Genomic DNA, 14,450 nt, shown 5'->3' with positions numbered 1-14,450 from the left:
AGGTGCTTCTTGGAACACCTGTAAACAAAAATGACTTTTGTGGGGTTTTCCACTTTTATCGCACCAATCTCCGACACGCACGGAACACTAAACCCTGAAACATATGAATCGTGCCAGTATCACTATCATTGTTTGATCTTTGTTGAGTTAACCAGGTGAACTCTGACCTGCGTAAAACAAAACATTGGTCTGTAGCTGGCAATGGCATTACTAGATAGCAAAGCTAACACTTTCACTATGATCAATGTTTCCGCATATAATGGGAGTATTGCGAGTGATATTTGTGGAATTTGACCATCAATAGCCTCAAGTTTGTGTACTAGAAATATCACAACAACGACAAACTGAACATATTTGTTAACTGTCAATTACATCATCAGTGAATGGTCACGTGTTGGCAATGGTCACAGCAATACAAGTGTTTTCTTTTGTTTTGGTCACGTGTACTGTTTAAATGACTTTATAGGGGTAAACCATTAATTTCAGAGAGGGAACCCAAGAACACCTTTTTTCAACCACCATGACATGACAGAATTTTTTTTCCAAGAGCAACTAGACAGCAATTTTTTTTATTGCCAAGTAGGGGTATAGCAATGTTTTTTTAAAAATGTTTTAAATTTGACTTGTCCGCGTTGCGTGGGATATTACTGATAACCTAGTCTAGCGTCTATCAATCACAATGTTTTATTTCTTTGATGGTTGTATACATACATACATACATACATACATACATACATACATACATACATACATACATACATACATACATACATACATACGTGGAGAACTTCGAATTTCAAGGACTAAAAGAATGCTTTCTGGTACTATTTTAACATGTCGAGTTAGTAACAATACTAGTTAAAATTTAAATCAAAATACAAGGGAACAGTGTGGGGGTAAGTACGAGCGGGAGGGGTCCCGCCCCTAGAAATGTTTGAATTTAACATGTCAAGGTGATAACAATATCCTCTCCTGATCACAATTGAAATTTTCAGAAAGTAACACCTGGAAAAATTCTCAAAGTATATTGTTGCATGCCATACCATTTAGAATTATTTTATCATTAAGAAAAATTACAGGATTCATTCAAGGTACTAAGTCGGGTCAGTATTCTTAGTAATTTGATTTGATGGCAGTGTTTCAGTTTGTTTCAGCATCTGTCAACAGTTAGTATTTTAAAGCTCTGACAAGAATCTTTACATTGTAAAAGTTTAGGTGCCGCTATTTACCGGGGAATTTGACATTTGTAGTTAGTTTTTGTACTTAATTGCAGCACAACACTTTTTAGCTCATACCCTGAAAGGAAATATACTTGGAGATACTTAGCCAACAGGGTTTATCATCGCAATCTTGATTTGTGAGCATCACCATAATCGCTAGTGGGGAGGGTGTGTCCCCCTCCCACAATGAGAACTTTTTGTAAAATGGAGAGGCACACAATTTCAAATAATGCACATTATTGAAAGCCATAGAATACTTGAATATTAGCTTGAGTACCCTTCAAGAGATGGATACACAGACACGTTGACTGTCTGGAGGTCATCCACTCTATGATACATATAAATCAACATAGGTTATAAATTGTACTTGGTAAACGACTGCTTCCGAGCTAAAAGTTGGTTTAAATCGTGGGCAGCAAATTTTGTTTCCCCCCTTTCAGACTATCAGAATTGTCAAGGCCCCCATCGCACCCCTATTGTTTTCGTACCCCTTGTTTTATCCTCAGCCCCCCCCCCCCCGCCGTAAATTGTGCTCGTTCCCTAAGACCCCTAGGACATTGATTTTAGCGACTAGCCGGTATCAATGAAAATCGGAGAGCCGCGAATAACATGACTATTGGAACCATAATATGTATATACTAATTATTGGTAATATTGTAATATTAATATTAATTACATTAAGTTTCCATTACACATATATATTTTTCAGATATACGAGAGACTGCATTTGTATGTGCCGTTACGTCAGCTGGAGTAACGTATGCTATCACTCAAGCGTGTTCGATGGGTGATCTTTTACAGTGTGGTTGTGACGATAGCATGACAGGACAAGTTAGCTCTAACGGTACGTGGGAATGGGGAGGATGTGCAGACAATATTGAATTTGGTTACCAAAGATCCAAAGATTTTATGGACGTAGAGAATCGAAAACGTGACGTCAAAACACTGGTTAATTTGCATAATAATGAAGCGGGTCGAATGGTAAGTACTTTTTTTTTATAGTTTAACAAAAATCATTTCTACTTCAATTTGTTACTTGTTCTATGTGGTCCGGTAAAGACGTTATTAGTATCCCACTTGTCAAAACACACACAACGTATATATCTACTCTATTGTGGTAAGGTTGTGGCTGACACGACGTTTCGGGTTCATTATAGACAACATTGACCAAGCCTTACTATTGATACCAGACCAACATACCCCTCTATAGTTTACTACTGAACTGAAACTACTACTTGATAAGCCCACTTGTTGTGACATTGGTGCATGGGACGATCGGAGATAGAACTAATGCACGGTGTAAAATAGTCTCAAAGTGAACAACTAAACATGGTGATATATTACACTTTTAGTAATTGGTAGTTATGTACGAGTATTTTTAGTGATTGGTAGTTAATTATGTACGAGTATTTTTAGTGATTGGTAGTTATGTACGAGTATTCTTAGTGATTGGTAGTTATGTACGAGTATTTTTAGTGATTGGTAGTTATGTACGAGTATTTTTAGTGATTGGTAGTTATGTACGAGTATTCTTAGTGATTGGTAGTTATGTACGAGTATTTTTAGTGAATGGTAGTTATGTACGAGTATTTTTAGTGAATGGTAGTTATGTACGAGTATTCTTAGTGATTGGTAGTTATGTACGAGTATTCTTAGTGATTGGTAGTTATGTACGAGTATTTTTAGTGATTGGTAGTTATGTACGAGTATTTTTAGTGATTGGTAGTTATGTACGAGTATTCTTAGTGATTGGTAGTTATGTACGAGTATTCTTAGTGATTGGTAGTTATGTACGAGTATTCTTAGTGATTGGTAGTTATGTACGAGTATTCTTAGTGATTGGTAGTTATGTACGAGTATTCTTAGTGATTGGTAGTTATGTACGAGTATTTTTAGTGAATGGTAGTTATGTACGAGTATTTTTAGTGAATGGTAGTTATGTACGAGTATTCTTAGTGATTGGTAGTTATGTACGAGTATTCTTAGTGATTGGTAGTTATGTACGAGTATTCTTAGTGATTGGTAGTTATGTACGAGTATTCTTAGTGATTGGTAGTTATGTACGAGTATTTTTAGTGAATGGTAGTTATGTACGAGTATTTTTAGTGAATGGTAGTTATGTACGAGTATTTTTAGTGAATGGTAGTTATGTACGAGTATTTTTAGTGATTGGTAGTTATGTACGAGTATTCTTAGTGATTGGTAGTTATGTACGAGTATTTTTAGTGAATGGTAGTTATGTACGAGTATTTTTAGTGAATGGTAGTTATGTACGAGTATTTTTAGTGAATGGTAGTTATGTACGAGTATTCTTAGTGATTGGTAGTTATGTACGAGTATTCTTAGTGATTGGTAGTTATGTACGAGTATTTTTAGTGAGTGGTAGTTATGTACGAGTATTTTTAGTGATTGGTAGTTATGTACGAGTATTTTTAGTGATTGGTAGTTATGTACGAGTATTCTTAGTGATTGGTAGTTATGTACGAGTATTTTTAGTGATTGGTAGTTATGTACGAGTATTCTTAGTGATTGGTAGTTATGTACGAGTATTCTTAGTGATTGGTAGTTATGTACGAGTATTTTTAGTGATTGGTAGTTATGTACGAGTATTCTTAGTGATTGGTAGTTATGTACGAGTATTCTTAGTGATTGGTAGTTATGTACGAGTATTTTTAGTGATTGGTAGTTATGTACGAGTATTTTTAGTGATTGGTAGTTATGTACGAGTATTCTTAGTGATTGGTAGTTATGTACGAGTATTCTTAGTGATTGGTAGTTATGTACGAGTATTCTTAGTGATTGGTAGTTATGTACGAGTATTTTTAGTGATTGGTAGTTATGTACGAGTATTCTTAGTGATTGGTAGTTATGTACGAGTATTCTTAGTGATTGGTAGTTATGTACGAGTATTCTTAGTAATTGGTAGTTATGTACGAGTATTCTTAGTGATTGGTAGTTATGTACGAGTATTCTTAGTGATTGGTAGTTATGTACGAGTATTTTTAGTGATTGGTAGTTATGTACGAGTATTTTTAGTGATTGGTAGTTATGTACGAGTATTCTTAGTGATTGGTAGTTATGTACGAGTATTCTTAGTGATTGGTAGTTATGTACGAGTATTCTTAGTGATTGGTAGTTATGTACGAGTATTTTTAGTGATTGGTAGTTATGTACGAGTATTTTTAGTGATTGGTAGTTATGTACGAGTATTCTTAGTGATTGGTAGTTATGTACGAGTATTTTTAGTGATTGGTAGTTATGTACGAGTATTTTTAGTGATTGGTAGTTATGTACGAGTATTCTTAGTGATTGGTAGTTATGTACGAGTATTTTTAGTGATTGGTAGTTATGTACGAGTATTTTTAGTGATTGGTAGTTATGTACGAGTATTTTTAGTGATTGGTAGTTATGTACGAGTATTTTTAGTGATTGGTAGTTATGTACGAGTATTTTTAGTGATTGGTAGTTATGTACGAGTATTCTTAGTGATTGGTAGTTATGTACGAGTATTCTTAGTGATTGGTAGTTATGTACGAGTATTCTTAGTGATTGGTAGTTATGTACGAGTATTCTTAGTGATTGGTAGTTATGTACGAGTATTCTTAGTGATTGGTAGTTATGTACGAGTATTTTTAGTGAATGGTAGTTATGTACGAGTATTCTTAGTAATTGGTAGTTATGTACGAGTATTTTTAGTGATTGGTAGTTATGTACGAGTATTTTTAGTGATTGGTAGTTATGTACGAGTATTCTTAGTGATTGGTAGTTATGTACGAGTATTTTTAGTGATTGGTAGTTATGTACGAGTATTTTTAGTGATTGGTAGTTATGTACGAGTATTTTTAGTGAGTGGTAGTTATGTACGAGTATTCTTAGTGATTGGTAGTTATGTACGAGTATTCTTAGTGATTGGTAGTTATGTACGAGTATTCTTAGTGATTGGTAGTTATGTACGAGTATTCTTAGTGATTGGTAGTTATGTACGAGTATTCTTAGTGATTGGTAGTTATGTACGAGTATTTTTAGTGAATGGTAGTTATGTACGAGTATTCTTAGTAATTGGTAGTTATGTACGAGTATTTTTAGTGATTGGTAGTTATGTACGAGTATTTTTAGTGATTGGTAGTTATGTACGAGTATTCTTAGTGATTGGTAGTTATGTACGAGTATTTTTAGTGAATGGTAGTTATGTACGAGTATTTTTAGTGAATGGTAGTTATGTACGAGTATTTTTAGTGATTGGTAGTTATGTACGAGTATTCTTAGTGATTGGTAGTTATGTACGAGTATTCTTAGTGAGTGGTAGTTATGTACGAGTATTTTTAGTGATTGGTAGTTATGTACGAGTATTCTTAGTGATTGGTAGTTATGTACGAGTATTTTTAGTGAATGGTAGTTATGTACGAGTATTTTTAGTGAATGGTAGTTATGTACGAGTATTTTTAGTGAATGGTAGTTATGTACGAGTATTTTTAGTGATTGGTAGTTATGTACGAGTATTCTTAGTGATTGGTAGTTATGTACGAGTATTTTTAGTGAGTGGTAGTTATGTACGAGTATTTTTAGTGATTGGTAGTTATGTACGAGTATTTTTAGTGAATGGTAGTTATGTACGAGTATTTTTAGTGATTGGTAGTTATGTACGAGTATTCTTAGTGATTGGTAGTTATGTACGAGTATTCTTAGTGATTGGTAGTTATGTACGAGTATTTTTAGTGAGTGGTAGTTATGTACGAGTATTTTTAGTGATTGGTAGTTATGTACGAGTATTTTTAGTGAATGGTAGTTATGTACGAGTATTCTTAGTGATTGGTAGTTATGTACGAGTATTCTTAGTGATTGGTAGTTATGTACGAGTATTTTTAGTGATTGGTAGTTATGTACGAGTATTTTTAGTGATTGGTAGTTATGTACGAGTATTCTTAGTGATTGGTAGTTATGTACGAGTATTCTTAGTGATTGGTAGTTATGTACGAGTATTTTTAGTGAATGGTAGTTATGTACGAGTATTCTTAGTGATTGGTAGTTATGTACGAGTATTCTTAGTGATTGGTAGTTATGTACGAGTATTCTTAGTGATTGGTAGTTATGTACGAGTATTCTTAGTGATTGGTAGTTATGTACGAGTATTTTTAGTGAATGGTAGTTATGTACGAGTATTTTTAGTGAATGGTAGTTATGTACGAGTATTTTTAGTGATTGGTAGTTATGTACGAGTATTTTTAGTGATTGGTAGTTATGTACGAGTATTCTTAGTGATTGGTAGTTATGTACGAGTATTTTTAGTGATTGGTAGTTATGTACGAGTATTTTTAGTGATTGGTAGTTATGTACGAGTATTCTTAGTGATTGGTAGTTATGTACGAGTATTTTTAGTGATTGGTAGTTATGTACGAGTATTCTTAGTGATTGGTAGTTATGTACGAGTATTTTTAGTGATTGGTAGTTATGTACGAGTATTCTTAGTGATTGGTAGTTATGTACGAGTATTCTTAGTGATTGGTAGTTATGTACGAGTATTCTTAGTGATTGGTAGTTATGTACGAGTATTCTTAGTAATTGGTAGTTATGTACGAGTATTCTTAGTGATTGGTAGTTATGTACGAGTATTTTTAGTGAATGGTAGTTATGTACGAGTATTTTTAGTGATTGGTAGTTATGTACGAGTATTTTTAGTGAATGGTAGTTATGTACGAGTATTTTTAGTGATTGGTAGTTATGTACGAGTATTTTTAGTGAATGGTAGTTATGTACGAGTATTCTTAGTGATTGGTAGTTATGTACGAGTATTCTTAGTGATTGGTAGTTATGTACGAGTATTCTTAGTGATTGGTAGTTATGTACGAGTATTCTTAGTGATTGGTAGTTATGTACGAGTATTCTTAGTAATTGGTAGTTATGTACGAGTATTCTTAGTGATTGGTAGTTATGTACGAGTATTCTTAGTGATTGGTAGTTATGTACGAGTATTCTTAGTAATTGGTAGTTATGTACGAGTATTCTTAGTGATTGGTAGTTATGTACGAGTATTTTTAGTGAATGGTAGTTATGTACGAGTATTTTTAGTGATTGGTAGTTATGTACGAGTATTTTTAGTGAATGGTAGTTATGTACGAGTATTTTTAGTGATTGGTAGTTATGTACGAGTATTTTTAGTGAATGGTAGTTATGTACGAGTATTTTTAGTGAATGGTAGTTATGTACGAATATTCTTAGTGATTGGTAGTTATGTACGAGTATTTTTAGTGAATGGTAGTTATGTACGAGTATTTTTAGTGAATGGTAGTTATGTACGAATATTCTTAGTGATTGGTAGTTATGTACGAGTATTTTTAGTGAATGGTAGTTATGTACGAGTATTTTTAGTGAATGGTAGTTATGTACGAGTTTCTTCGATCGCCTTACAATGATACAGGTCTTCACCAATTCTTCCATTGAATGCAATAAGCACCCTTACTTGTAACATAAGAGATTTTTTTTCGAGCTTTCTAGCTTTCACCGTTTTGCGATACTTTGAATTTAAATCTTTTTCTAAGTCAAATTGTCGTAAAATTACAACTCTCTTCTGACGGAATAGGTCGTAATTTTGACGACATGTTGAGTCTTGGCGCGCAATCATGTTATATTACGTGATTTTAGTAGACAGACACGAATATTATCAGTGGATAATGTTCACTGTCTTAAGTCAAAGTCTATAAATGCGAAGGAAGTCCTTCCCAATAGATGGTACTTACATATACTTTAAGACTATGACTGGAATTGCACGTATCGATCTTATTCTAGGTCACGCTGTACACCGGGACAATACACAATCCTATGCATGTTTTATGGGCTGGTTCACAATTTGTTGAGTAATATTTCATTTGATTTAGACGGCATGGGCGTGGTAGATGTCTCTAACATCTGTCTACCACAAAAGCAAACCTTACCAGAAGTTTATTACTTTGTTATCTTACTGTCATCAGTTTTCTTCTGAATATTTGGGGGTTCTTTTCTGTCTTCACTTTCAGTTTCTCGCACTTTTTTCGAAGCATATACACCTGTTTACTTTATCAGTTTGTAGTTTGGTACATAATTCAAACAACACAAAAGGCACATGTCCTGAAAAGCGTGTTGATGTAGCTTTTACTTTTAATGAGTCATTTGCATAATTAATGTTTTCAGTAATTAGGCTAAATCTTAAGAACACACGTTTCAAATTCAATATAATTTAGTACATACATCAACCATAACAAAGTCGAAGTGTACAGCTTCTAAAAAGTGTGATGTAGCTTCTAATTTAAATGACTTATTTGCATAGTTAATGATTTTCAGTAATTAGGCTATATCTTCAAACTGCATACAAATTCATATAATTTGATACATACTTCAAATATAACTAATCTCGTACTATGGTCTGTTGCAGTCCAACAATTATTGTGTATAGGAACGAACATCTAAAGACTTTGCACTTACACAAGGCATTCGGTTTAAATCTGGTTAGAAGTGTTACAGCTTAATTGATTGCTATGTTTATTGTTGAATTGTTGAATTGTTTGATTGTTTGTTTGATTGATTGATTGTTTGTTTGTTTGTTTGTTTGTTGTCTTTCTTTGACAATAACATGGGGGAATATTTTGACACAACTGCAAATGACAGCGGACTATTGAGTTAGTTAAACATGGAAACACGTGCGTCGCCACTGTTAAGTTTGGATTACACTCTTACCATTCAGTTGTTAAGACATAGGTATATACAACCTTTAGATCATTCAGTAGACATGTACGTGCTTATTTCAAGCTAAAATATTTTTTTCTGGGGGGAGGGGTGTATAATGATCATATGTTGACGAACGTCATTTATGAAAACAGCTGAAGTATTCTGATATTGTAATGTAGTTTTACTAGATATATTACTAACATTTATGTGAACACACTGATGTCTGTCTGTAGGACATAGTCCATGTTTTGTCATTTTGAGTATGCGATTGCAATATAGTCCCGAATGTACTGATTGCGTAAGAAATGTGTTCATACGAGGGTAAATATTGTGAAATATCTGTCACTATGTTCAATAACAACTGAGTATTCCTAAAATATGTGTGGTATAGTGAGGAAGACGATTGTATGGCCACTGAATTACCATATCGCTGATTTTCCGAATGTACAGTGTTACACTGAAATGTTGCTATCAATATTATCCTTGTATATGTGCATTCGGGTACATGGCATACATTGATACACGATGTAGTATAGCCAGTCACGTTGCCTTGTATTACAACGGATTTTATAACGACCGTGTATGTACACCCTTTCTTCACGTCAACGTCTCCGACGTTAACTGCTTTCGAATTGACTTGAGGAAAACAATGCACTTAGGACAATGAGGTTTTTATTGACTACTTATAGACTTAGATCTCTCAAAGCTACTTAAACAAGACACTGAAGTTGACGTTTTTTATGTCCTAACAAACCATGTTTGTTCGAGTATTTTCCTAGCTACTATCACGCTATTTTGGGAAAGTTATGCGAGAAATCTAGCGGTATACACTAACTAGAACGTGACCGTTTGCTCTTTTCATAATTAAGTTGTTAGAACCTATGCGATGAAAATGTCAACGGGATTTCTTCTCAACTTGTTCAATAGCAGCAAACGTTAGGTGGTGATAAAGTGTTGTTGTTGTTGTCTGTCTACATAGATACCACCACTGTAATAAATGTATCACCCATCGCCCTATAAGACTGTTCCAATCTCCATACAGTAACCGTTTAGGTGTTCATTTCATACCATGGTAGATTAAGGCGTTCTAAATCTTAATTAAGTATACCTCGTGAAAATTCCTGACATTCTCGCTATGAAAAGACCATTTTCACGACATACACATTTTTGAACTACTCTATTGTGATCGTTCTTGCCCGTTTACTTGTCGCTATGGGGAGGTTAGCTCTTACAGCGGATAACCTCCGTCGTGCAGCTTTTCAAACACTTGGAATCAAATAGTGCAAAAACAGCACTGCTTATCCCTCTCCTGGATATTAAGAAGGTGTTATCATTGATGGAGTAGATTTGTAGTAAGTTCACCGGGACAACAAGGTACACATAACCAAACAAATATAGGAATTAGGGAACGACCAGACTTTGCCGGGGGGGGGGGGGGGTTGGGGGGGGGGAGGGGTGCAACAAGGTACACATAACCAGACAAACACATGAATTAGAGAACGAGTAGATGAATGTATCGAAAACATAGGGGTTGTAAATGGGGTGGTGGGGGTGGGGTGTTGTAGGGGGCATGGAATGTTTATAGTCATTATTTAAACTTCAACCAGTCAACTTATTTCTCGCATAACTGCGACAAAGCAACTATCTAACAATTCTAGGGTAGTATACAATATCAAATATTACATAGTTATTATAGTAACTAACAATTATAGGGTAGTATACAATATCAAAATATTACACAGTTATTATAGTAACTAACAATTCTAGGGTAGTATACAATATCAAATATTACACAGTTATTATAGTAACTAACAATTATAGGGTAGTATACAATATCAAATATTACACAGTTATTATAGTAACTAACAATTATAGGGTAGTATACAATATCAAAATATTACACAGTTATTATAGTAACTAACAATTATAGGGTAGTATACAATATCAAATATTACATAGTTATTATAGTAACTAACAATTCTAGGGTAGTATACAATATCAAATATTACACAGTTATTATAGTAACTAACAATTATAGGGTAGTATACAATATCAAAATATTACACAGTTATTATAGTAACTAACAATTCTAGGGTAGTATACAATATCAAATATTACACAGTTATTATAGTAACTAACAATTATAGGGTAGTATACAATATCAAAATATTACACAGTTATTATAGTAACTAACAATTCTAGGGTAGTATACAATATCAAAATATTACACAGTTATTATAGTAACTAACAATTATAGGGTAGTATACAATATCAAAATATTACACAGTTATTATAGTAACTAACAATTCTAGGGTAGTATACAATATCAAATATTACACAGTTATTATAGTAACTAACAATTATAGGGTAGTATACAATATCAAATATTACATAGTTATTATAGTAACTAACAATTATAGGGTAGTATACAATATCAAAATATTACACAGTTATTATAGTAACTAACAATTCTAGGGTAGTATACAATATCAAATATTACACAGTTATTATAATAACTAACAATTATAGGGTAGTATACAATATCAAATATTACATAGTTATTATAGTAACTAACAATTATAGGGTAGTATACAATATCAAAATATTACACAGTTATTATAGTAACTAACAATTATAGGGTAGTATACAATATCAAAATATTACACAGTTATTATAGTAACTAACAATTCTAGGGTAGTATACAATATCAAATATTACACAGTTATTATAGTAACTAACAATTCTAGGGTAGTATACAATATCAAAATATTACACAGTTATTATAGTAACTAACAATTCTAGGGTAGTATACAATATCAAATATTACATAGTTATTATAGTAACTAACAATTATAGGGTAGTATACAATATCAAATATTACATAGTTATTATAGTAACTAACAATTATAGGGTAGTATACAATATCAAAATATTACACAGTTATTATAGTAACTAACAATTCTAGGGTAGTATACAATATCAAATATTACACAGTTATTATAGTAACTAACAATTATAGGGTAGTATACAATATCAAAATATTACACAGTTATTATAGTAACTAACAATTCTAGGGTAGTATACAATATCAAATATTACACAGTTATTATAGTAACTAACAATTCTAGGGTAGTATACAATATCAAAATATTACACAGTTATTATAGTAACTAACAATTCTAGGGTAGTATACAATATCAAAATATTACACAGTTATTATAGTAACTAACAATTCTAGGGTAGTATACAATATCAAAATATTACACAGTTATTATAGTAACTAACAATTCTAGGGTAGTATACAATATCAAATATTACATAGTTATTATAGTAACTAACAATTATAGGGTAGTATACAATATCAAATATTACACAGTTATTATAGTAACTAACAATTCTAGGGTAGTATACAATATCAAAATATTACACAGTTATTATAGTAACTAACAATTATAGGGTAGTATACAATATCAAAATATTAAATGGTTATTACAACAACTATCTACTTGAAGACATTATAGAATTCACATCTAAAAACAGACATAGCATCACCATGCCAACTATCTACTTGAAGACATTATAGAATTCACATCTAGAAGCAGACATAGCATCACCATACCTACAATCAAAGCCAGTATCCTGACAATTTGCGGTTTAGTTTATTTTACTTTCAATAAATACATCTATAGTACGAATTAACACTATAATAGTGCTGGGCCTCATGGCTATTTTGTGTTTAATGTAACAAAATATGAAAAGAACTCGATATCAAATAAAGATACATTTTTTACTTTTACACAAAGCAAAGGTTGTGAGAGGTTGTTATCATTCTAGAAAATACTGATGTAGAGGAAATCATGGATTACAGTCTATTTAAGGTCATCTATATAGAATATTCTGCAACTGATGACGTCACTGTCACTACCCATAGTAGTAGATACTGTACCATGCAGACATTAAGGAAACATGACAAAACAGACAACATATTACAGAATTTGAAGAACGGAGACTTGTAAATATAATTGAAAGAAAGTTTTGCAGAAAAAGTCAAATGTGAACGAATTACCTTTAAGTTGAATTTATTGACTGTTTTGATGTCACGGTACGTGTTTGCAGCTACATGGGGGCATGTCGTTAATTGTCAGTTTGTTATGGATGAGGATTGGGTAATTTTGTCATGGCTTCCTACCTGAAAAATCATTGTGACACAACATATGCCAAGTCGTTGTTTGTTACTCAATAAATTGCAGAAGATTAAATGTGTAAAACCTTTGTTATTGTACCTACACTAACAAACTTATAATTACACATTTTTTGGCTTCTTGCAATGTATTAAGTTACAAATACAGACTTAGACAATGTTGTATCACATTGATTCTGATGTAGGATGCCATGATAAAATTGTTTTTATTAATTAAAATAAATACCCAATCATCATCCATGTGGTCACTTTAAGGAAGGGGAGGGGTCTCAACTAAAACAGATGAATTACGTTTGTCGTACGTCAGTTTTTAAATGACAAGGCCATTTATAATATGAATATTTGTAGAGAAAGTTACAGCAAAGGTTGGCGTTCAAATAAAAGTACTATTGATATTGTTATAGTTATTGTTTTAAAGTGAAAGTTTCGACATAATTACAACTTTCCCAAGTGGATGATTACAATCACGTTATTTACATTTACATTGAAGAATAGTAATACTTTGATCAGTCAATGCCGACAAATACACTTGTACAAGATGCCATGTAAAGTGCAAGTAACGATGCATAAAGCTGTACATTGTATAAAACAGTAAATATTTTGTTTATCTATATTAGTCTAATGGATTAATGTAATACTCTGACGTCATCACTCAGGATGAGGTGTCAAACTGACATAAATGTTGCAAAGTTCCAAACGTAGTTTATGTAATGTTTTCACATTCACAGACGAGTTAACTGAAATTAGTTTGAACGGTCATCTAATGCAGATACACATGGAGATAGATTGGTTTAAGTTGTTTTGATCACGTGACTATTCAGGCGTTACGGACTACGCGATTAATTAGGAACAGTATGTACTCTTGGAAGATTCAATGGAGCTACTACTTACGGACTATGACTTGAGTATTGGGGGAAGAAGATGGTGCAACGTGGTTTTACAAAAAACAATTTCAACGACCATGAAAGGTAAAGAATTGGGCCACGGTGAGAGTAATGACTATGATGTACCCAACGATTGTCTTTTGCCACGAGATCGTGATGTTGGGTGTTTGTTTAGTTGAAAAAGTTATCAGTCTGCATCCCGTTCCACTACTAGCCCTTCAATATACATAGTTTAGTATACAGGCTTGTACATACTTGTATATATATTATATGTATACATAGTTATTCATGTGTTTATGACATTTTTATTCTCGCTCAGGTTTTGTTTGTTTATTTTTTAATTTCAATCAATCAATCAATCAATCAATCAATCAATCAATCAATCAACCAATCAATCAATCAATCAATCAATCAATCAATCAATCAATCAATCAATCAATCAATCAA

The 14,450-nt window shown here is 32.7% G+C and overlaps 1 protein-coding gene across 1 annotated transcript in view; it reads left to right on the top strand.

Annotated features, from left to right (window-relative positions):
- Positions 1-14,450, top strand: part of LOC144450905 (protein Wnt-6-like) — a 32,595-nt gene that overhangs the window by 10,067 nt on the left and 8,078 nt on the right. The window contains exon 3 of the mRNA XM_078141665.1: positions 1,930-2,201. Within this exon, the coding sequence (XP_077997791.1) occupies positions 1,930-2,201 (272 nt within the window). The remainder of the gene's footprint in view (positions 1-1,929; positions 2,202-14,450) is intronic.

The sequence above is a fragment of the Glandiceps talaboti genome, chromosome 20 (assembly GCF_964340395.1).
Source record: "Glandiceps talaboti chromosome 20, keGlaTala1.1, whole genome shotgun sequence".
Lineage (NCBI taxonomy): Eukaryota > Metazoa > Hemichordata > Enteropneusta > Spengelidae > Glandiceps > Glandiceps talaboti.
This window is presented reverse-complemented; position numbering and strand designations above follow the sequence as displayed.